General features: G+C 35.0%; 3 protein-coding genes and 1 long non-coding RNA gene across 4 annotated transcripts; all 4 read right to left on the reverse strand.

The window, feature by feature from the left end:
* Positions 1 to 828: 828 nt before the first annotated feature.
* Positions 829 to 1,558, reverse strand: LOC132062716 (uncharacterized). Its single transcript, XM_059455237.1, has one exon. It carries the CDS (start codon positions 1,408 to 1,410, stop codon positions 1,078 to 1,080), a length of 333 nt encoding a protein of 110 aa, XP_059311220.1. The 5' UTR covers positions 1,411 to 1,558; the 3' UTR covers positions 829 to 1,077.
* A 4,365-nt stretch (positions 1,559 to 5,923) lies between these two features.
* On the reverse strand, positions 5,924 to 14,061 carry LOC132064442 (uncharacterized). The gene is made up of 6 exons (XM_059457420.1): positions 13,855 to 14,061; positions 12,873 to 12,946; positions 7,990 to 8,139; positions 7,332 to 7,617; positions 6,673 to 6,906; positions 5,924 to 6,587 (listed from the first exon to the last, which is right to left on the reverse strand). The coding sequence occupies exons 1-6, from the start codon at positions 13,999 to 14,001 to the stop codon at positions 6,216 to 6,218; spliced, it is 1,263 nt and encodes a 420-aa protein (XP_059313403.1). The 5' UTR covers positions 14,002 to 14,061; the 3' UTR covers positions 5,924 to 6,215.
* Positions 14,062 to 14,192: 131 nt separating this feature from the next.
* Positions 14,193 to 15,117, reverse strand: LOC132062717 (uncharacterized). Its single transcript, XR_009416240.1, has 2 exons — positions 14,427 to 15,117; positions 14,193 to 14,246 (listed from the first exon to the last, which is right to left on the reverse strand). It is a non-coding gene; the product is annotated as an uncharacterized LOC132062717 (long non-coding RNA).
* A 2,951-nt stretch (positions 15,118 to 18,068) lies between these two features.
* LOC132064443 (pentatricopeptide repeat-containing protein At4g38150-like) lies at positions 18,069 to 19,302 on the reverse strand. Its single transcript, XM_059457421.1, has one exon. The coding sequence runs from the start codon at positions 19,126 to 19,128 to the stop codon at positions 18,217 to 18,219; it is 912 nt and encodes a 303-aa protein (XP_059313404.1). The 5' UTR covers positions 19,129 to 19,302; the 3' UTR covers positions 18,069 to 18,216.
* Between the last annotated feature and the right edge of the window lie 1,563 nt (positions 19,303 to 20,865).

Consider the following 20,865-nt stretch of genomic DNA (forward strand, 5'->3'; position numbering starts at 1 on the left):
CTTCCCAAGTGGAAAAAGTCCCAGAAAAGAAGCTGGGGTTGTGTGATGAATGTCTCCTTTGGCTTCTAATATGGCAGCTTACCCCAATTTTATACTAAAAAAATTACAGAAAAGTTTAGAAAAAACCTAGATTCATGTGCAAACTTTCGAGAGTAATTAATGCAGAAAACCTGCCAAATTGAACTAACAGTTGGCAACAATCTTTTTCTTGATCTTTTAACTTTTACAACTAATTATCACTTATCAATTCTGCATAATGACATTCCATCCATGATTAAATAATCACTAGAAGTCTAGAACTACCTTTCAGGGCCTAATTTTTATGGGAACTCTAATTTCTTGAAATATTAGTCAAATGCAAACACAATAGTCAATAATCCTAACTGCATTCAATAGGAAAATATTCAACATACATACCTTATGCAGATGAGCATCTTACTACTATGAGATTACAGCCTAATTTAATTTATTTCCCATTCAAAATTATGTGATATCAATCAAAAAGAGAAAACTTTACTAATGTTAATTCATTAAGAGATGATCTATAAACCACACAAAATTAGTACTACTACGCATTTAGTTTTGTGGTCCCAGAGTGTTAGGTACTTTAGTAGATTTCAGATTCTTTCTCATTCTTTACCTACTTCTTCAAGTTGTTTTGCTTTTACTAATAGTACCATCTTCCAGAGCAACCAATATTGCTACAGAACAATACATGTACACAAAGAATTAAATCTACTCATGGACTCCTCATATTAAAACTATTCACTTTTTTTACTGTCCATTCATCTGATTTAAACTCTGAATAATACTAGAAATCGAAAAGAAAAAGAAAAAAAAAACTGATAACAATAGAGCTGATACCCCAAATTTGACTAGACTACTAAAAGATATGTATACATACGTAAAAGTAACTGGAGAAAATAAAGTCAGCAGAGAACTTCAAGATTTGGGCATGTTCTGATGTTCATACTAGCTTTCCTTCTCCTCCAGTACTAAGTTTAAACACAACCCACTGCTACTACATAATTAAATATCCCAAATAAGCCAAAGAATACTAAAGAAAAGTTCATTATCCTACCAGAAACAAGAAGATGAACACCCAGAAGTACTATTATAATAACTTGAATTTGAAAGTCGACGAAAAAACCTTCTCCTTCTATAACCAAAGATACCATATTTGAGCCTCAACCAAACCAATTTCCTGATTTTTCTTGCTGATCTGAGCTTTACCCATATCACCCTTTTCACTCTAAAGAAAGACTTTTTGATCTTTTCACTTACACTCTGCTTCCTGCTAAATTGATAGCTTCTCAAGAATAGCTGCCTTTTTTCTATGTCTGTGTACCCTGTTTCTGTTCTGAACATGTTACCATAAGACATATGTTTTGTAGTCATATTATGATCCATACATACATATACAGATATGCTGGTTAGTATATATATGTTGAGAGAGAAAGAGCGTTAATTTGTAGTGGAAGAAAGGAGGAGGGGTAGTGGTATATAATGGTCGTGATTTTAGGGAAAGAGGGGGTTGGTTGGAGTATGAATACTCTGTTTATTTTTAGGTTATGCTTTGTATTTAATGTTTGCTTTAGAGACCATAACGCCGTCGTAAGGACGTGCCTTGATTTTATGGTAGTCGACTTCTTTTCTCCTTTTCTGCTTTACCCATACGTGATTGACCTTTTTTGCCCTTTTATAATTTTTGACAAAGAATTTTAGCTTTTTTTAAAACTAATCATGGCATGTTTTCAATTGGCTTATGCTGTCCTTAATTATTTTATTGAATACTTGCTTGCTTTTATAAGGTATCTGATAATTTTGTTCATCAAAATAGGTTAGGTAAAAAGTCACTTAATATTTCTCTACGAGAATTTCAACTTAATTTTATGATTTTTGCCTCTTAAATTGACTTTCATGTTATTGGGGTGCGAACAAAATTTAATATTGGTCTTTGAAAAGAAAAATAAACTATATAGAAAATATTATTGATATTTTTACTGTGTGAGCCTTAAAAAAAAACACGAACTTAACTCAAACAAAGCGAACAATATCATACCATTTTGAAAATAAAGTGCTCCGTAAGGAAAAATTATATCAAATTGTTGTTCTTATTTCCTTAACTTTTTGCACCCTGTTTTTAAGGTGGTCACGTGGCATTTGAGGGTATCGTGGGAAATTGGAGGAAGTTTTGGTCTTATGGAGAGAGAATCACGTGATATGAAAGGGGTTGATTTTGTATGTATCCAAAAAAGGAGGGGTTGTATTTGTATGTTTTTGCATGTTTGGCAATTTGAGTAGTTAGGATCTGTTTTTTCTATTTGAGACGTGGCATAACTCACCCACGTCAGTTACTTTTGACTTGCTTGATTTTGCACTTTTTCTTTTTTCCTTTTTGGCATTTTTCGAAAAAGAAATGTAAATTTTGAGTACATATTTTCCTTGTTTTGATTTATTGCAAGAGTAATGAAAGCATGATATAGGATATTCTCCCATTTAATCTTCTTCATTCATCATTTAATTCAAGCATGCAATTTGAGGATGGCACATGGCACACGATTTAGTATTTATATTTTGTTACACAATAAATGTTCTAGTCTTCCAAATTAAGTCTCTATTCTTAATCTGGTTTTATACTTACTCTTTGACTTTTGCGGAAAGGTTATTTTTCCAATTGTCAAGAACTTGCAGTATTTTGCTAGCTAAAAAAGATCTCATTAGTATTATAACAATATTATTATTCCAATAAAAACAGTTCATCGGCATCATTTTCGTTCAAGTAAAAATGTGTAACAATTAAGAAAAACCAAACTAAATTTCCGCTGAAAGATTACCTTAATTGTTTGCTTGAGGACCTTAAAGAATTGAAAAGGAAATGACTTTTACTAGATTAGAGATACTTCTAATTTAATTTATGATACTAATGTTTACTAGATAACCAAATTCAACTTAACTCGGAAACTATTTATAGGAGTATCAATTATGATAGAGTTTTAAAAAGTTTATCTCAAAAGAAGATTAGTCGAATAAAGTATAAACCAATCATATAGTAATTGTTAATTACATAGTCATAGTCCATATAGAGCTTTTATATATTCCAATTTTCATAAGAAGACGTATCTTAAGGTTGAATCAGAGACAAAAGGATTCCTTAAACCCACTGAACTCATAAGTTTCTTGCAAAAAATAATAATCTAACATAAGATAAGGTGGCGCCAGGAAGCTTATGGTGTACCTATATAGCAACTCAAGAGAGATAGTTTGAGATAGTTTGGAAAAATAAAGAAGTCAAACATTAGCAACGAAAAAAATTCAGAGAATTCAGATATTATCACAATAGGTGTAACCAACCCCTTTACAATTGTGTGTCTTCTAATACAAGCATTTACAGCAAACAAAATACTAACTTCTACACAAAGAATGGCAGGCGCCACTTATCCTAAAAAATTATATGTAACTAAAAGAGTGAAAAACTACAAATATGATTTATTTTCTTGTAATTTCCAACTTCACCTTTCTACTATAAACAAACCGGCATTTATTCAAAATAACTATTTTACTGTGTTGGCTACATGTTATTTGTCAAAGTGTATGACTATATTATCTAAAAGTTTAATTCGTTAGAATGAGCATATTCTATAATTTCTTAATTATGTTATGCCTTAACACGCTTTCTTACGTGCTAGCCTGATTTATTTTTTATGAGCCAAACACGTTGAAATTCTTTTGATAATAGGTGGTGGTGAGACTCGAACCCGGGACCTCTTCCTACTTGAATATTATATTGAAGTGTGTGACAATCTCACATAAAAGCTTAAATTGCTAGAAAGAGTATAGTATTATTTAATTACTTAATTATATATCATAACACTGTTTGGTACTCAACTTCTAAAAATATCTTCAAATTATCTTCTTTATTAAAGTTATTTTTTAATCACTACATAGAATGAAAGGAAGGGGAAAAAAGGAGTATACTACTGAGGGATTTGGACCATCCAAATACATGGCAGCTAGGGAAATGAGAGTGCACATCAAGTGAGCTGGCTGGCGAACCCTACTTAATTACATCAATATGATCTTTTGAACCAATTCAAGCGTTTCTGTTATTCATTTATTTATTTCTACTTACATGTAGTCTCCTAAAAAAAAGATATTATATGGTAGCTGATTTTTGTTGATAAAACAGGAAAAAGACAAAATCTCAAAGGACCAGACCTACCTCCACAAGAAACAAGTACCATTTTAGATAAAGAGGGCATATTATCAACTCCCTATGCTACAAAATATTGTACATTGCATTTCTTAATACATTTCACTAAAATTATATCTAACCAATTTATTGATCTTCCTTCGAAGTCGTGATTTAAATTGAAAGACATCATTGGTTCAGGATTTGGTTGATCCTAAACCTGAGCAAGCATATTCGTCCTATTTAGCATCCAAATTGTTCTTTAATTTGAAGAATCAAGATTGAGATTAATTCATACATAGTTAATATATGTTGAGAGTTTTCATGCCAATGCACTAATATATATATGTATATACTAATGAAACCTAAATATAATAAGATTGTTGAGATCTTAATTTGGGGCTTCCTTAATTAAGCTTGAATCATACGATTGCGATAAAAAGGTAAGGAAGATATCATTATTCTAAGTATTATTATTGCATGCGACGACTAATTGAACAATCACGAGTTGGGATAATCATCTAGTATTATGATGATTAAAGGTATTGTCACGCTTTTGTTCAACCAACAAGCAAGGTGATTTGTCCGTGTAGAAAAACTCCAAAGCACAAGAATCCAAGATACATAAAATACCTTTTCTCGTGCTAGAGTGGTATCTTCTAACTTACTTTTTCCACAAAAATATACATTGTTGAAGACCTCTTGTATAAGTCATGAGAATGAAACTGTTGGTCAGACATAGAAGGGGAAAAAACGATATATCACATTTAAGATAGTACGTCTTTTCTTTGGTCAAATATAGACCCATCCTTCTTCCCTTTTTGTTTTACTTTCTTTTCCTTATCGTATTTCACCTAAAAGTAAAACACCAAAATGCTTCGTCTTGATTTCCCACCCTATACAGTCGAAAAGGCATATCATAGATGGGACTAACAGGATAAAATATATATTAACTGATGACCAATATATCAGAGAAATGACGAAGACAACACAACAAAGGGATAACGCGTTGCGAGAGCCGTGTTTGGCAGCACCTAAATACACAAATTAAAGTAGCACATAAAAGAGGTGGTTATATTTCTGCGCGCAAGTAGGTGGTTACTACTCACGTTTCTGAAAAGCTTTTCTTACATGACTTATACTTTGCGACTAGTAGTTCTTGAACTTGGTGAAGCAAACATTTTAATCCAAGATATATACTAATGCTTAATGAAATTCCACTTCTTCTTCTTTTTACCGAGAATTTGTTGGAAAATAGAACCCATTATTGCTCCTTCAATAAAACCATCTTACTAAAATAACTTTTACCAAAACACCCTTTAAATAGTGCTTTTTTAATAAGAAACCCTTTTAATATTGCTTCTGTTTTTAGCGAAATTTGATACTGGGTGTGAATTGCAGAATCCCGTGAGTCATCGAGTCTTGGAATGCAAGATGCGCCCGAAGCCATTAGGGCAAGGGCACGTCTGCCTGGGCATCACACATCGCGTCGTCCCCGCACCAAAAAAAAGATGTGACAGAAGTCAGACAAAATTACTACACAACAACAATGCAATGTCATCTTGCATCTAAAATTGTTAAAGAGCCAAACTACTTGACCAAAATTTAAGGGGAACTTATTATTATTCTGCACTCAACCCAAATGATTAGTTTCCCATTATGGAGCTCAGAACAAAGTGCAAAAGTACCCACAGAAGAAAGATCTAGCGCCAAGGAAAGTACTAAGTCCTATAAGCTAATCATTCAGATATATAAATTAAAGGCAAACTGTGGATAGATAAAATATGATGAGCTTTGTGTTAAGCCATCCAAATGCAACATAACTGAGGTTTCTCTAATTACACTACATATGGAAATGGGAACAAACAATCAAAAGGTACATGGTAGAAAACTAGCTTTGCCTACATTTACACGCTAAGTTACAACTGTGAGCTTCACAGCGACATACTAGGTCGCATATGACGCTGTGCACATCTAATTTCCAACAAAATAAATTCCACACATGGATGAAAATTCAATGTCATCACCTTGTCCCAGGATTGGCTGCAGGTACCTTAGATGGATAACTTGAAATGTCTACATCAATCAGTGATAGGTCATAGGGTGCTGAAACATTATTTGATGCATCCATAAGCAACGAGTAGTTCATTGCCTCCGATTTCCCTGTTTGCTGGCCTGCACCCAGATTTTGTGGATTATTGTTATTAGCAGAGGGGGAGAGACTAGATAACTGTACATCTTCCTGTTTGTTTCCAAGTATGTGCTTGTTTTTCCTAACAGTATCCATCTCTGGGCCAGTTGGAACGAAAGTCCTCGCTCGGTACTTCGTTGCACATCCCTCTTCGGCATCACCACCATGATTATAGAGAACATAATCATGATAAGTAGGAGCAAACTGCATTCATGGAAGAAAATAGATTTGTTAGGACACACATGGAGTAAACATATGGCGCAAGGGAATGAGCAAGTGCCTGTCTTACCTGGTGGACCGTGTCATGGTAAAAGTCATTTAGCATAAGGGCATGTCCAAGGCTAGCGGTAAAACCACTAGAAGAACCAATATTTGCGCCAGCATATTCCTTGTATGGGAAGGCATAAAGATGCGCAAAAGCTGCAATAAGCATCTCAACACAAATTACAAAATTCTGAAATTCAGCAGCTTCCTCGGTATCTTTAATAAGTTCTGACTTTGCAGCAAGAAACACCAGAACACCCTGGCAGAAGAAGTTAAGGAGGAAGATTATGATAACTAGAAACGTCATTCTACACAGAAAATTGTAATTGAAGAATAAAAGCCAGCCAATTACTGTGATTTCAGTAAAAACTCAGTTATAAAACCAACACAAAACAAGAAGTTGTACTATTAAGGGCAAAATAGTGATGGTAAGATTAAAAAGTTTCCAAAAAGAGAAAGGATTCATTTTTCGGGTGCATACTAAAAAGGAAATGTGTCACAGAAAACAGGACAAAGGAAATAATAATAATAATATTGTTATGGTAATAACAGAATTAAGCTAATATGCCAGATTTGGTGAAACCAAAATGTAAAGTGTTCAGTAGTCAAAAACTGAATTATATTTTGCTTGCTTAACAGCAAAGTGAGAAAATAACATGTAACTGAGCAAATCTGGTGAATTACCTGCCAGTACGTAAGGAATACGACGGATTTTATAATGATAAACTTTGGAACTGGATTAAAAGGCCGGAGCAGATCTTTGCATGCCACGTAAAACAAAGCCAAGGCATAAAGTGCCATTGAGTATGAGATAGTATATATAATTGTGAGGTAGAGGTATGATTGCCTAGGACTGAAATTTCCATCCTCATATTTTCCTTTTACATAGAGTATGATTGTAACGATCACTAATATCGGCTTGAGAATCACAAACTGCAGACATCCCTGCTTGCACCTTCGAATAAAGCGTCTGCATTGCTTGAACATTATCAGAAACACATTTCAAAATAAATAAATAAACAAGAGTTCTGAAGTCCAATCATGTAAATAAATTAACAACATTGCAACATGGAGACCAACATAATTGAAATGTAAAGCAAGGTGATGATAATTTGGTAATAGATATCGAGGAAATCATTATCCAATTGAAATTTAAGGAGTCGTCTCAAATTCAAGCATAAAAATGCAATGCATTCAATCATATAAACCATGAAATATGACTCCCCTATGTAGAACTGCGAGTAATGTACAAATTTCTAGAAACAGTACATGCTGGAGAATTCTCAAAAGGCATAGCTCTTCATTGACTAAATAAAAGTAGCTTCGCATAAGCACAACTTACCCATCCAAAGGAAGTGGAGGAAAGCAGCAGGTCATCAGACACATATTTGGCTTTAAAACTCGGCCACTCAAACTTAGAACAACAGCCCCTGGGCCGCCTACCCATGCCAGGCAGAGTGATAGAAAATTATATATGACCCAAGCCTCATATCTGAAAGGAAATTAAAATCGAAATAATCACAATTAACGAAACAATTCCACCATAAGAGAGGTGGGTAAACTGTAAACATAAGTTCAAATATAAAATATGCATACTCATATAAATCATTCACCAACTGCTCCTTTCCACCTAATATATGTTGCGTGCTTTACTAGGACGGAGATTTACAAATAAAAAAAAGGCTAAAGTTTTTTCTTCTTCTTTATTCTTCTATTTCTCCTTCTTTTTTTTTTCTTTTTTTTTTGAATTTTTGAATTATTCAGTTACTCAAATACTAGAAATGTGCACAAGTTAGGTATACTGTGAGAAGATGTCCACGAAAAAAGGAAAAACAAAGCTATTAAAGGATACAAAATAATAATCTATATAATTTGAATTCTTAAAGGCGGCAAAATATTGCCACGCGGCAAGGATTAGACTTTCTCCGGATAGAGAGATAAAGAAGTGGTTCAACTTAAAAGGGAGAGAACGACTATGATTTAAAATGCTTAACATGCACGATCCAGATTCCTGAGAGCCCTGATATAGACCATGTTGGGGAGGGGGTGGACCTACACATAGCTTCTAAGAAAACATAGAGGGCCATAGCCAGTGCACTCTGAACGGATCATTGCTGACATCATGAAAACATTAACTACTCAATCTCCCAATTATAAATTCAGGACAAACGACCCTGGCTCATACAGTAAGTAAAGTCTGCATAAAATAAGCTAAAATGCTCATAAATCCAGATAGTTGACGCTAAAATGCTCCTTTCCTTTAAAGCTATGTGAGTCTAGAGCTTTTAACAAGCATCTTCTTTTGATCAGTCCAATCTTACTCACAAGAACCAAACGAACAACATGCTCAATTATCTGGATGCTATTACTAATAAACCAAAATTCTGTCCGCAGATCAACATCCCAATGGAACAAGGGAAATAGCACAAACTCAAAACCAACCTAACAGACATAATCCAACCTAACAGACAGAAAAGGAACCCTCAATATCACTCAAAATTTTACTTTTTTTAGTATCTTCTTTCTGCTCCTTTTCTAGCCAACCCCAACTTGTTTGTGACTGAGATATAGTTGTAGTAGTTGTTGTTTCTCCTACATTTTTTGCATTGGTTAGGGCTGCAGGAGATTTCTATCACCATTAGTCCTCCATGCACCTGCTTCCAAATCCCTCCATCAATTTCTCATCATATCCTACTTTCTCCAAAGCAAACCCCCTTGTGATCTTTTTCATTCATACAACAAAAGCAAAAAGATTAAAGTCCCACCATCACAAGAAAGGAAGTTTTGAAGAAAGATGACCTTGCAAAATAGCCAATCCAAAATAAGGACCCAATATTCCCCTTACCTAACAATGATCTTGCATTTGCATCTAAAATTTAACAAAAAGTATCCTCCAACCCCATAAGAAGTTGAAACTTTCTGAGTACCCAAAGGCACAATTGGCAAAATTTAGTAGTGCATCCTCATATTTCTAGCACCCAGTACATAATTACCAGGACCTACCTACCTCCCAAACCCCAAAAAAAAAAAAAAAAAAGTTCCTTTCGGAAACTTCTTTTCCATTTTCTCACAGATACTATTCCAAATATCAGTTGATTTATCCCATCTCGAATGGCATGCCTAAATGTGAGATAGGATGAGGGCTAATTTTGCATCCTTGAATATATGTCATCTCTTCTATCCCCTATACTTCATTTACCGAATACTATCAAATTTTGGATCTATATGCAACCTTAAAACTGCACCTAAGATGGTTAGGTCATGTCCTATGTAAATCATCATATACAGATGCGACATCATGAAGAATGAAGGTATTTTAAAGAAGGGATGAGGTAAAGGTAAAATCACATGGAAAATGGTGTCTCAAACAACCTCTAATCCCTCGGAATCCATGCGGATTGCGAAAGAATAGAACTCAAGAGAAGCAAAAGGTTCATATAGGCAATAACTAGTTGGAAGGAGAGCTAGATGTGTTGATACATTTATATGAAGTCAAGTGTTTACCAAGAATCCTTTTTGTCTATTTAGAGATAAGATTGGGGTGTAAAGCCTTCAGTGTGAACCCGAGTGTTCTAAAAAGGGAACTGAGAAAAACTTGGAATACGTTGAAGATTGATGCTGATAGTTGTAGTGATCTAAAGAGGTGGTTAGACGACAGAGTTCTCAAAAACTCTTGAAAAGACGGTCTAGTTGGATGAGGTGAGTAAGACAGCGAGAGTAGCTTTCAGAAGTCTCTGGAGAGACGGTCTTGTCGGATGATAATGAAAGACCCCTATGGTCATAAAGGCTCAGGATAGTTTCAAGTTTTGAAGGAAGGTTCCGTGAGGGTATTTAAGTATATTTTGAACATTTTCAGCTAAGAGATCCCCTCTCTGAAGAGTTTCACTAAATGGATGCTTAGCAGACATCCAGAAAAGTCCGTCTCACAAGGTTTGGATATTTCAGTCGATCTTCTGCCAAGGGATGTCACCTTTTCCAAGTCACAACCATTTTACATATCAGCATCTGTCAACACTATATTACGTCGTCCTGACAAATTTTAAGGCTTTCGACATTCTTCAAGGTTCTAGGTTTAAGATGCTTCAAGCTTCCTGGTTTTGTTGACTTTATAAATCCGTAGCAGTCTACACGTTGGGTAATTAACTTGACAGCTCAATAAATCTTGGATGTATGAATGCCATATGAGAATACATCCATGCACTGTGTGGTTGAACAAAGCATAAAGTGAGTTCATTCTTCAGCTTATAGACGAATAAAACATTGTGCAATTAATTTGATTCAACTTTTAATTTTAAATAGGGAAAAGGGTCAAATCCCTACTTTGTCTTTTTAGTCAGGTTTTATCCTTCGTTTACAAGTTCGGGCTATTTATACCCCCGCCGCTACTAAATTTAACAAAAATACCCAAATTAACGGATTCCCCCGAATCAACCTCAATTCCCCAATTTCAATTGAATTTACCCAATTTCCCTCATTTAACCCCACCCGACCAACTACACTAATTTAACCCATATGAAATAACACGCAAATCCCATTTCTCTCTTCTTCATCACATTTACACGAGCCATCACCCCCACCCCACCTCCACTCTCCTCCACTCAAATAAACAACCAGCCACCCATACAGCAGACAAACAAAAAAAATCCTCGTCAATTTCAACACCCAAATAGGTAGACATGTCAAATAGCCAAACAGAGCTATACCACTGAAATGCCATCTAAGCACGGAGAAGTTCTAGTGTTAGAAGTTGACCACATTGCTATTCAATCTTTCCTCTTACAAGAATATCATAGATGAGCAATTATTTGCTTACTTTCTTTAATCAGAAAGGATTGAGGTTGGGAAATCATAACCACCAAAGAGTAAACTAACCAATTAATCAAGTCTCAATGGGAAAGGATCGTGGAGTCAAGGAAAATCATAACCAAACCCCAGCAAGCAAACAACAACAACAACAAGCCCAGTAGAATCCCACCATGTGGGGTCTGGGGAGGGTAGAGTGTACGCAGACCTAACCCCCACCTTGAAAGGTAGGGTGGCTGTTTCCGAAAGACCCTCAGCTCCAAACCACAGCAAGCATTGTATAGTAAATGAAAATCAATGCATTAGAGCATACCATACAAAAGATTGTACTCCTCCATTTCAAGTTGGTGTCGCCGGTGCAAACTGTGGTGTATTGGCCACTGTGGGGAAGATATTACCAGAGGAGATGAAGAAAATGGGTTATGGGTTCAATTGGGTTATGTGTATCATATGGGTTTAATTAGTTTAGTGGGTCGGGTTTAATTGAGATCCGTCCGAAATAGGATAATTTCAATTGAAAGTTGGGAATTGAGATTGATTTGGGGGAATCCGTTACTTTGGGGGTATTTTAGTTAACTTTAGTAATAGCAGGGGTATAAATATCCCCAACTTGTAACGGAGGATAAAACTTACTAATAAAACAAAGGAGAGGGATTTTTTTACCCTTTAACTTTAAAATTTTGATTCAATATTTTTGCAAAGGTTTTATTGCACACATAAAGCTATAATGTAAGATAGACACGCATACCAAGTCAAGCAACTGGGTTGGAGGATGCATATACATATTTCATAGTTTAATGCACTGTAGGCTAAACAACTGAGCATGCAGTCAAACTCAACAGGGCCATCCAGTTCCCTTTCGGCATATAGGATAAAGAAGTGGAGTTTTTGAAATATGGTACCAAAGGTGTGGCTTAGTGGTGAATGAAGTGGGTGAAAACCTTAGAGACCACGGTTCAAGACAAAAATACAAGGTGATTTCTTCCGATCTGCCTGAACTTGTCGACAGAGTTACTCGGTACTTGTGAAAGGTAGCAGGTATCCGGTAGAATAGTCGATGTGTGTGTTCGTGTAATTAAGATTTTGACATATAACAATCTAGTTAAACTCGCAAAACTTTTAACAATTACCCATCTATGTGTGCTGCAAAGATTTTAAAAATCGACAAATAGAAACTCAGTCATAAAAAGAGGAGCTCATTAAGTTAAGAACAAATACATGTTTCTCCACACTATAGAGCCGGTTCATGACGACTATTATTCTATCAGTATTCATGACTGCTACTTGTTGCAAAAGTTAGAGCACAGAGGGCAAAAGCACAAGCACCATTCCATGGAGCAAACAACAGGCAGTCATTTTCTAATACCATCAAGAAAAAGAATATGCATTAAAACATGAAATACGAACTTGAATCATACTTACATTTCACGAATGGAATTGAAATAGATGGCACTCTCATTTAGGATGAGTGACAAGAATGACGTTAGTGCATAAACCTGTCAAGGAGACAATAAGAAATTTAAACATTGACGTGAAACTTAACTAAAACTCTAGCACAATGTAATAAGCAGCTAAGAGTCAAGCTAGTTCTGAAAATATATTTGTTAAGGCCATATAGAAGGAAAAATTGCATTCTCGTGTTATTGAAATTAACACCGTGACTTCCAGATTTATGCAAATATGTCTGATTTTAAGATCCAAAGAGATTCACAACTTTAATATTCACTACCTGAGGGGTACATTTAATGAACATGGCGTCTTTAGTTTAGCTTTAGTTGGTATTATCTAAAACAACAATTATAAGAAATTATACTACTACAAATTGTGAAAATTTCAGTTGAAAAGAGTAACCATCAAAAAGGGGCAGCCCGGTGCATAAAGCATCCCGTTAGCAGTATAGGGGGAACGGTTATTGCGGTCATATACAGCAGAGTATATGATTTGATTCATAATTGAAACTGTGGAAGAGAGTATTAAAGTAAAGGTTGAAATCAAGCTTGACGGAGAAAATATCACATCAAAATTTGCAATTTGAAATGTTTAATGAATTTGAATCCATGAAAGTTGTATGAAACGGAATGGTGTTAAATATCTTGGAAGGTCTGAAAATACAAACACTGTTGTGCAAATTGGAAAGAAGGGAATGATAGAAATAAAGTAAACTAGTTCCACTACCACGTGACAAAGAGCTACCAAGGATTGCCTAAACATAAGTTTCTCCCATTCCTCGCCACAACAAAGAACTTCTATTACTACAACATTACACTAGTGTCATGGTGGACCGGAAGATAAGATAACATATACTAATAATTAGTCCACCCTTGCGCATCGTTAAGATAACATAAACATATAACTTTTACAGGTTAGATCAACAAGAAGAGAATAAAGGCAAAGAAACACTCACAGGAACCATAAAGATGATGCGAACAATGTATCTTTGATAAGTAGGCTCAGTGTAATTCAAAAGGTGCCTGTATATGTGCAAAAGCGCCAATGCAATGGCACCAACAGTACAAGGCAACGCAATGATGATATAGTATATGGGCGCCATTTGTTACCGAGCATCAAACACAAACACCCTTCTCTGAAACCTTACAAATATAACCAAATCAGTACATCATTGGAATAAACAGATAAAGAAAACCAACAATTTCGGAATATATCCACTTACAGAACTAAAGAAAGAACTTTGGGCAATTATTTATTCACCAAATAGAAGAAACTGTTTCTACAATTCTAAGACTTGGCCTTTTAACTTTGATTGGATGTACACCAACTTCAGGACATCAGGAAACCCTAATCAAACAGTAAATGTCAAGATTCAACTTATCAAGAAAGAAAACTGTTCCATAAAAAGATTACATAATTCATTGAATGTCAAAGAAATTACAGAGAATTTCAAAATCCCAACTGGGGTTTACAAGAAACAGGATAAATATATAAGAAAGATGCAGAAAAGGGTAAAGACCCACTAACCTTATCGATGCAATCTGGAGAAAAAAAATATGAAAGAGTGCCAAGAAATATGAAAGGTTTAGTTAAATCAAGAAGGGGAACTGTGTATAGATCTGCAGCTTGAAAAATCAAGAAAGAATGGTTAGGGGCCAAAAAAAAAAAAAGCGTTGTTAGTGAAATGCTCTGGTGGATGGTGGGACAGGGAAGCAATAATGGCGGCTTCAGCGGCTAAATGTATTTTATTATGATATTGATGTAAAATGAAAAAACAAAGATCGGTTAATGGTACAGAACATATCTTGCGAACAAAGGATAAATCTTTTTACAGTCAGAAAGAAAAGGATAAATCTTTCTTCTTTTCTTAAACTGTAATTCTGGAGAAAAAGACGAGTGGCATTCATTTAGGAGATATTCGTTGAGTTGTCTCTGATTCGACAATTAAGATAATTAAATCAATTATTAACAATCACTAATCATATACATTCTTTTCCTTTTTTTTATTTTGATACTCAATCATATTCAAAATTCAAAACTTGCTTTTTACTCTATTTAAATTGCAAGTATAAGTTAGAATCTGCGGACAAAACAATTTGTTTTAAAAATATAAAGGGAGAGGAAAATGATGAGGTAGTAACATAGAAGGTCACCCAACTATGGGTAATAATCTCTCAAAGTTTTTTTTCTTTTCTTTTTTAACAATAAGGTAACTTAACTTTCTTTATATCACATAAAAAGTCACTCAAATAATGTTTGGCCAACAAATATGACGTGATATTTAATTTAGTCCATATAGACTTTTTTTTTGTGTCAATCCATGTGGCAAAAAGACCCGATCCAAACCAAACCCATAACCCAAATTAATCCAATTCAGTTGGACAAAATCACGAAGAAAACTTATTGCTCTCACCCAAAATTCAGAACTACTGATGTATTGAAGTTAAAAGCTATGAAGGGTTTATCTCTTCCCCACATACATTATTTAATGCGAAAATGGAACGCTATGTCGATGGTGCTGCACGGAACATCAGAGAAAACAGGGTGCTTGTATTCTGATTAATTATTAGTGCTGCCAATATATAATAGGAGTACGGTTTATGGGTCATAAGGAATGACCAGACTTCAAGAACTATATTTACTTAATGTCGTTAAAAAAATCCTTATGGACTTCGCTTGACAAAAGCAAGAAAAAAAAAACGACACGATTTTAATAAAATGATGAGCCCTTTTTTCCAGAGAGAGCGAAACTCTATTTTAGTTAAGAGAGAATATGATTAATAAGGATTAATTTGGGTTTGGGTCAGGTCAGGTTGGGTTTTATTGCCACGTGGATTGAGGAAAAGAAAAAGAAAAAGTCTATGTGGACTAAACTAAATGACATGTCATATTTTGTAGGTCAAATATTAATTGAGTGACTTTTAATGTGATGTAGGGAAAGTTGGGTAACCTTGTTGTTAAAAAAATCATGACTTTGGAAGATCATTATCCATAGTTGGGGACCTCTTGTGTTACTACATGAAAATGGTAAGTATTGAATTGGACTTGAATTTTTCTTTTTGGACTTGAATTTTTCTTTTTGCACCAATTCTTTTTTCTTGGAATGCCCCCTTAATTATTTATACGGAAAAGGCTCAAATATGCCATCGAACTATTGAAAATGACTCATTTATGCCATTGATCAATAGTTTGGCCCATTTATGCCATCAAACTATCGGAAATGACTCATTTATGTCACTCATCAATAGTTTGGCTCATTTATGCCATCGCCCATTATCAAAATGACTAATCCATGTCATTTTTCATTAACGTCGATTTTATAATATCAGATATGACACGTGGCCTCTAATTAGAGGTCTACGTCATTTAATTAAACCAACTAAATTTTAAATCCCAAATTAATAAAAAAATTCGACCCATATATCCTACCCACCCACAATCATAACTTAGTTGGAGGCCACGTGTCATATCTGGTATTGTAAAATCGGCGTTAATGCAAGATGACATGGATGAGTCATTTTGGTAAGGAGCGACGGCATAAATGAGCCAAATTATTGATGAGTGGCATAAATGAGCCATTTCCGATAGTTCGATGGCATAAATGGGCCAAACTATTGATGAGTGACATAAATGAGTCATTTCCGATAGTTCGATGACATATTTGAGCCTTTTCCGTAAATTATATTCCCCTTTTTGCACCATTTCCATTTATAAATTTGCACTCGGCATCCTAGCTATAGGATTTGGTCGTCAAACTACTAAGGATTATGTTTTCTTCTTAAATCAGAGAAAAAATATCTTTGAAATCATTAAAACTGCATATTATGATTGTGTAGCAATTTGAAGAGCAGTATATTTGCATGGAAACAGCATATAAAAGATTGTAATTTTCATACCCGTCATTTCAGGGACTAAAATATTTGATTCATTTCTTAGATTTGTGTGTCATCTTTGCACAGGACAGTGCTAAATCTTCTCCGTATGAAAATCACAATGATGTGCATGTAGGTAAAGTGATAGGTACCAAACTTGACGATCTTATAAAGTTCTTTTCTCTATTTTCTTCTGGAAATGAAGAATGAGCAAGCTTTTTAGGTTTTCTAGCTACTTCAAAGTGGCAATAATAGTAACTACTAAGGGGAGGACATTAAAAGCCACAAATGGGATTTTCAGATAGTGCTTAATTTTACAAGATAAATGCAAGTGATAAAGATACTGGCATGTGCTATTAAAAAACTAACCGATAAATGGCTGTTTAGACAGCCATTACGTTCAACGAGGAAGCCGAGCAAAGACGAGTAGAGCTAATCAACTAGACATTCTCAACTACTTTTCTAACATTCTGGAACTTGTCCTTGGACAACAACCAGAAATTGTGCTTATCCTGTTTGGTTCTAACACTTTGTTTTTCCAATACGCAGCTTTGTATATAAAATAAAATTACAAACAATACTATTCATTTTAAACTTTTTTGATGATCTTATTTAATCAAAGGTTGAAATGTGTCACTTTAGAGAAGAAAAACAAACGAAAAACAAAACACCCCAAGCGAATTTCAAATGAAGCCATCGGTGTTGACGTGCTGCTTCAAAGGTGCTTCTTAGCTGCACTTCTATGGTCTGCATATGTCTGAATCCAGTTACAATAATGACCCTATAGGCTTATTTACTTTTTGGTTCAGGTAATCCATTATGAACTACCGTGTGATCCAGAGACTTCTGTCCATCCCTGCTGTCACGACTGGAACGTAACTCAGTGCTCCGTATGGGGGAAAATGAAAGCAGAATTCACTCAGATTTTCCCACATGTTCAAACGGGACTTGCAGGAAAGAAAGCACCGCTATTTCTGATGTACAATCATAGCCAGAGGTTTAACTATCAGACATCTTGAACATAATGTTGCATGCACATTTGAATTTGTTAGTCCTCCATCTGTTAAGGAGGCTTTGGAGTCACCAGCTGAGCAACTGGTGGCTATGCTTGGTGGAGTTCATCAAACTGTAGAAAATAACTTCATAAAGAAATACTACTTATAATGTTTATCATTTAACACATATCGCCAGATCAATGCTGAACTTTGGGAACTAGGATGAAGCTTTTCATGAGTCTTTCTGGTTGAAGATTTAACATTCACCTGAAAGAAAGAAAATTACAGCTAGATCCTGGATCAGTCATTAGAATTTGCCAAAAAGCTAGATAATCAAATTTCCATAAGCACAAAGTTCTATGCATCTCCATATGACAAATACCAAGAACCTTCCTACTACAATAATCTACACAACAAACAGCCATTAACCAAACAAAAACAAAACATCTTTCATTTGGCATAGAAAACCTGCATTATAGTCCTATAAAGCAACCCCCTTTTATTCTTCAACGCCTCCTTCATCTTACTTTCTTCAGGCACAGCTCCATTCCTCTTCACTATCTCCAACAAATCTTTCCCTTCTTCCTCCATTCCTGCCTTCACCAACCCTTCAAAACTAGCCAAACAAATACCCGCATTTGGCTTCATTCCCCTTTTCTCCACCATCTCCAACACATACTTCTTCGCCTCTTTCACAAACTTTTCTTCTCCACTCTCCGCCAACGCCTTAATCAAAACGCTATACGTATACGCGTTCGGAAGCACCCCCGATGAAAGCATCCTTAAGTACACCTTATGAGCTTCCTTGTGCTGCCTGGCATTCGCGTATGCCTCGATAACCGCTGTGTGGGCCACCACATCTGTCATTTGATTCTTGTCTTTGATTTGAGAGAATAGTTCTAAAGCCTCGTGGGTTAACCCGTCCTTTGACAATCCGTCGAACATCTTAACTGCATTGTTGATTAGTCCATCTGAACGTATGTTTTGAAATACTTCTTGTAAGTTTGTTGGGTCTTGGGGTTCGTCGATTACGGGTTTCTTGTTAAATGGGTCGTATGGTGGTGGTAATTTGGACTTATCTATCTGTGGTTTCGCTACCTCCTTTGTCTCCGCATCAGAATCAGAGTCATCTGAGTCGGATAAAGAGAAATTGACTAGCGTGTTGCGCTTTTGAGGAGGTGGAGTTGGGGTATTGGAAATGGGCGTTTCTGGGGTAGTGGTAGTGGTGGAAAATGGTCTGATTGTGGAGAGTAGTGAAAAAGAAGAGACTGTGTTTGGGATTTGGGTTTGGAAAGAGTGGTGGAAACGAAGGGCATAAGGGGAAACCAAACGGGCGTAACGGGCAATGATTATTCCGGCCATCGGCGACGTGATGGAGTACAGCCTGAACTGTGATAATAGTAGCTCCCTTTTGATTTAGCAGCGGCGAGTCCAACTTGTTCGTGATTTTCACAAACGTATTGGCAGTCTTATTTTCCAGGAAAGAAGTGGCTTGCTCTTTAAATATGAGTTTTAAGTTAGTATATGGAGTACATTATTACTATAAAGTTTTTCTACATTATCACATAATCTAATCTTATTTATGATTACAAATTTTGTATTTTTAGGATGCTTGCATGTAAGATGCACACAGCATTTTGATTGACTTGACAGTATAAAGAAAATCTTATATTGACATTTTATATAACTTAGGCTCTTCAAATATTGTCACAGATTAAATTAAGTAATGAAAGTCATTACATGCAAAATGAACATGCTAAACTCTACATGAAGAATGCAACGGAAATTTAGGGCTATAAGAATTCAAGACTATACTCTATGCGTGAGCTTATTCATATTGCCGAACTTGTCTAAATAAAGAAGAAACGTTACATTAGGATGATAATCTACTATTAAATCATGTAGTTAGTCCAAATAAAAAATTACTTTACTAGTAGGAGTTTGAATAACTACAATGATAATAAGTAACGATTTTCTCCACCACATCTCCTCATCAATTTCACAAATCAACATACATCTCTTACCTTTCAAAAAGCATCCTCATATCCTATTGACGTCATCTATTGGTCAATAACTTCTCAATTAAGAATTTGAGTCATAAAAATCGATTTCAAAGTCATAAACAAATTTGACATCAATTCATAAACTATTGATGCCCCTCCCCTCCCCTCTCATTATGGATCGATCTAAAGTTTTTTTTTTTTTTTTTTAAATAGATCTAAAGGTTGAATGAGTTACATAAGACAATTAAAAAAAATCTGTATTTTTAAGATTGCATGTGAATTCTATTTGAATTAAGTTACTTATATTATTTTTAGTAGTATATTTTTCTTTCATAATAACCATATGAGATCAACTAGATTGTAGGATTTTCTTGAGACATAAAATTTCATGTGGATGCAAAACAACGAGAATGACAAAATGAAATAGGATTTGGCTGAAAAATAAGCAAGGCAATCGATATCATAACCGATCACCATCGATATAAAAGAATCTTCTAAATTACTTCGTGTCAGTGAGGCCTTCAAGCATTCGAAATAAGCCATGACATAGCGATCTTGATAGAAAATGACGACTCCTTAAAAGAAAAAATTTATTCAAATTGTTTTTCCTAAAGAAGTCCCGTTCCGATCGTCCGCCAAGTCATCTACTTAAAAGGATCCTCCCGCAGTCCTCTCCCACCTCCCTCCTCCTCTTCCTAACCACCCTTATTTTACGAGCCTTCAAGAAGGATCATGTAAAATAATAGTAGCAATATTTGCAAAAAAATAAAAATTTATATTATATCACATAAATAATACTCTTTCAACGCTCCTCCAATTTATCTCATTTTTAAGCTTTGTTTGGAAAGCCACCTAGTAATAGGAATTAGTGTAATTACTAGGGTAGTAATTACACAGCATGGTAATTATGAGGGTTTGTTTGTTTGTCATAATGTAATTACAGTATAATAACAAACATACTTTTTGGTTGCACATGTATAATTACATAATTAGATTAGTTTAAAATAAAATTAATACTTGACAAATATGTGCCTTTGTGAATGATGTATTAAATTAGGTATTTAAGATACATATTGTGTCTTGAAAATATATTAAT

This window comes from Lycium ferocissimum, chromosome 7 (genome assembly GCF_029784015.1).
Source record: "Lycium ferocissimum isolate CSIRO_LF1 chromosome 7, AGI_CSIRO_Lferr_CH_V1, whole genome shotgun sequence".
In the NCBI taxonomy this organism is placed as follows: Eukaryota; Viridiplantae; Streptophyta; class Magnoliopsida; order Solanales; family Solanaceae; genus Lycium; species Lycium ferocissimum.

Bases quoted from the DNA above. Each gene is read 5' to 3' on its own strand.
- LOC132062716 (XM_059455237.1), bottom strand. From the start codon at position 1,410: ATGGATCATAATATGACTACAAAACATATGTCTTATGGTAACATGTTC.
- LOC132064442 (XM_059457420.1), bottom strand. From the start codon at position 14,001: ATGGCGCCCATATACTATATCATCATTGCGTTGCCTTGTACTGTTGGT. The intron at 7,618-7,989 runs GTAAGTTGTGCT...CAAGCAATGCAG, and splicing joins CCTCCACTTCCTTTGGATGG to ACGCTTTATTCGAAGGTGCA. The intron at 6,907-7,331 runs GTAATTCACCAG...TTCTTCTGCCAG, and splicing joins TATTCCTTACGTACTGGCAG to GGTGTTCTGGTGTTTCTTGC.
- LOC132064443 (XM_059457421.1), bottom strand. From the start codon at position 19,128: ATGGCCGGAATAATCATTGCCCGTTACGCCCGTTTGGTTTCCCCTTAT.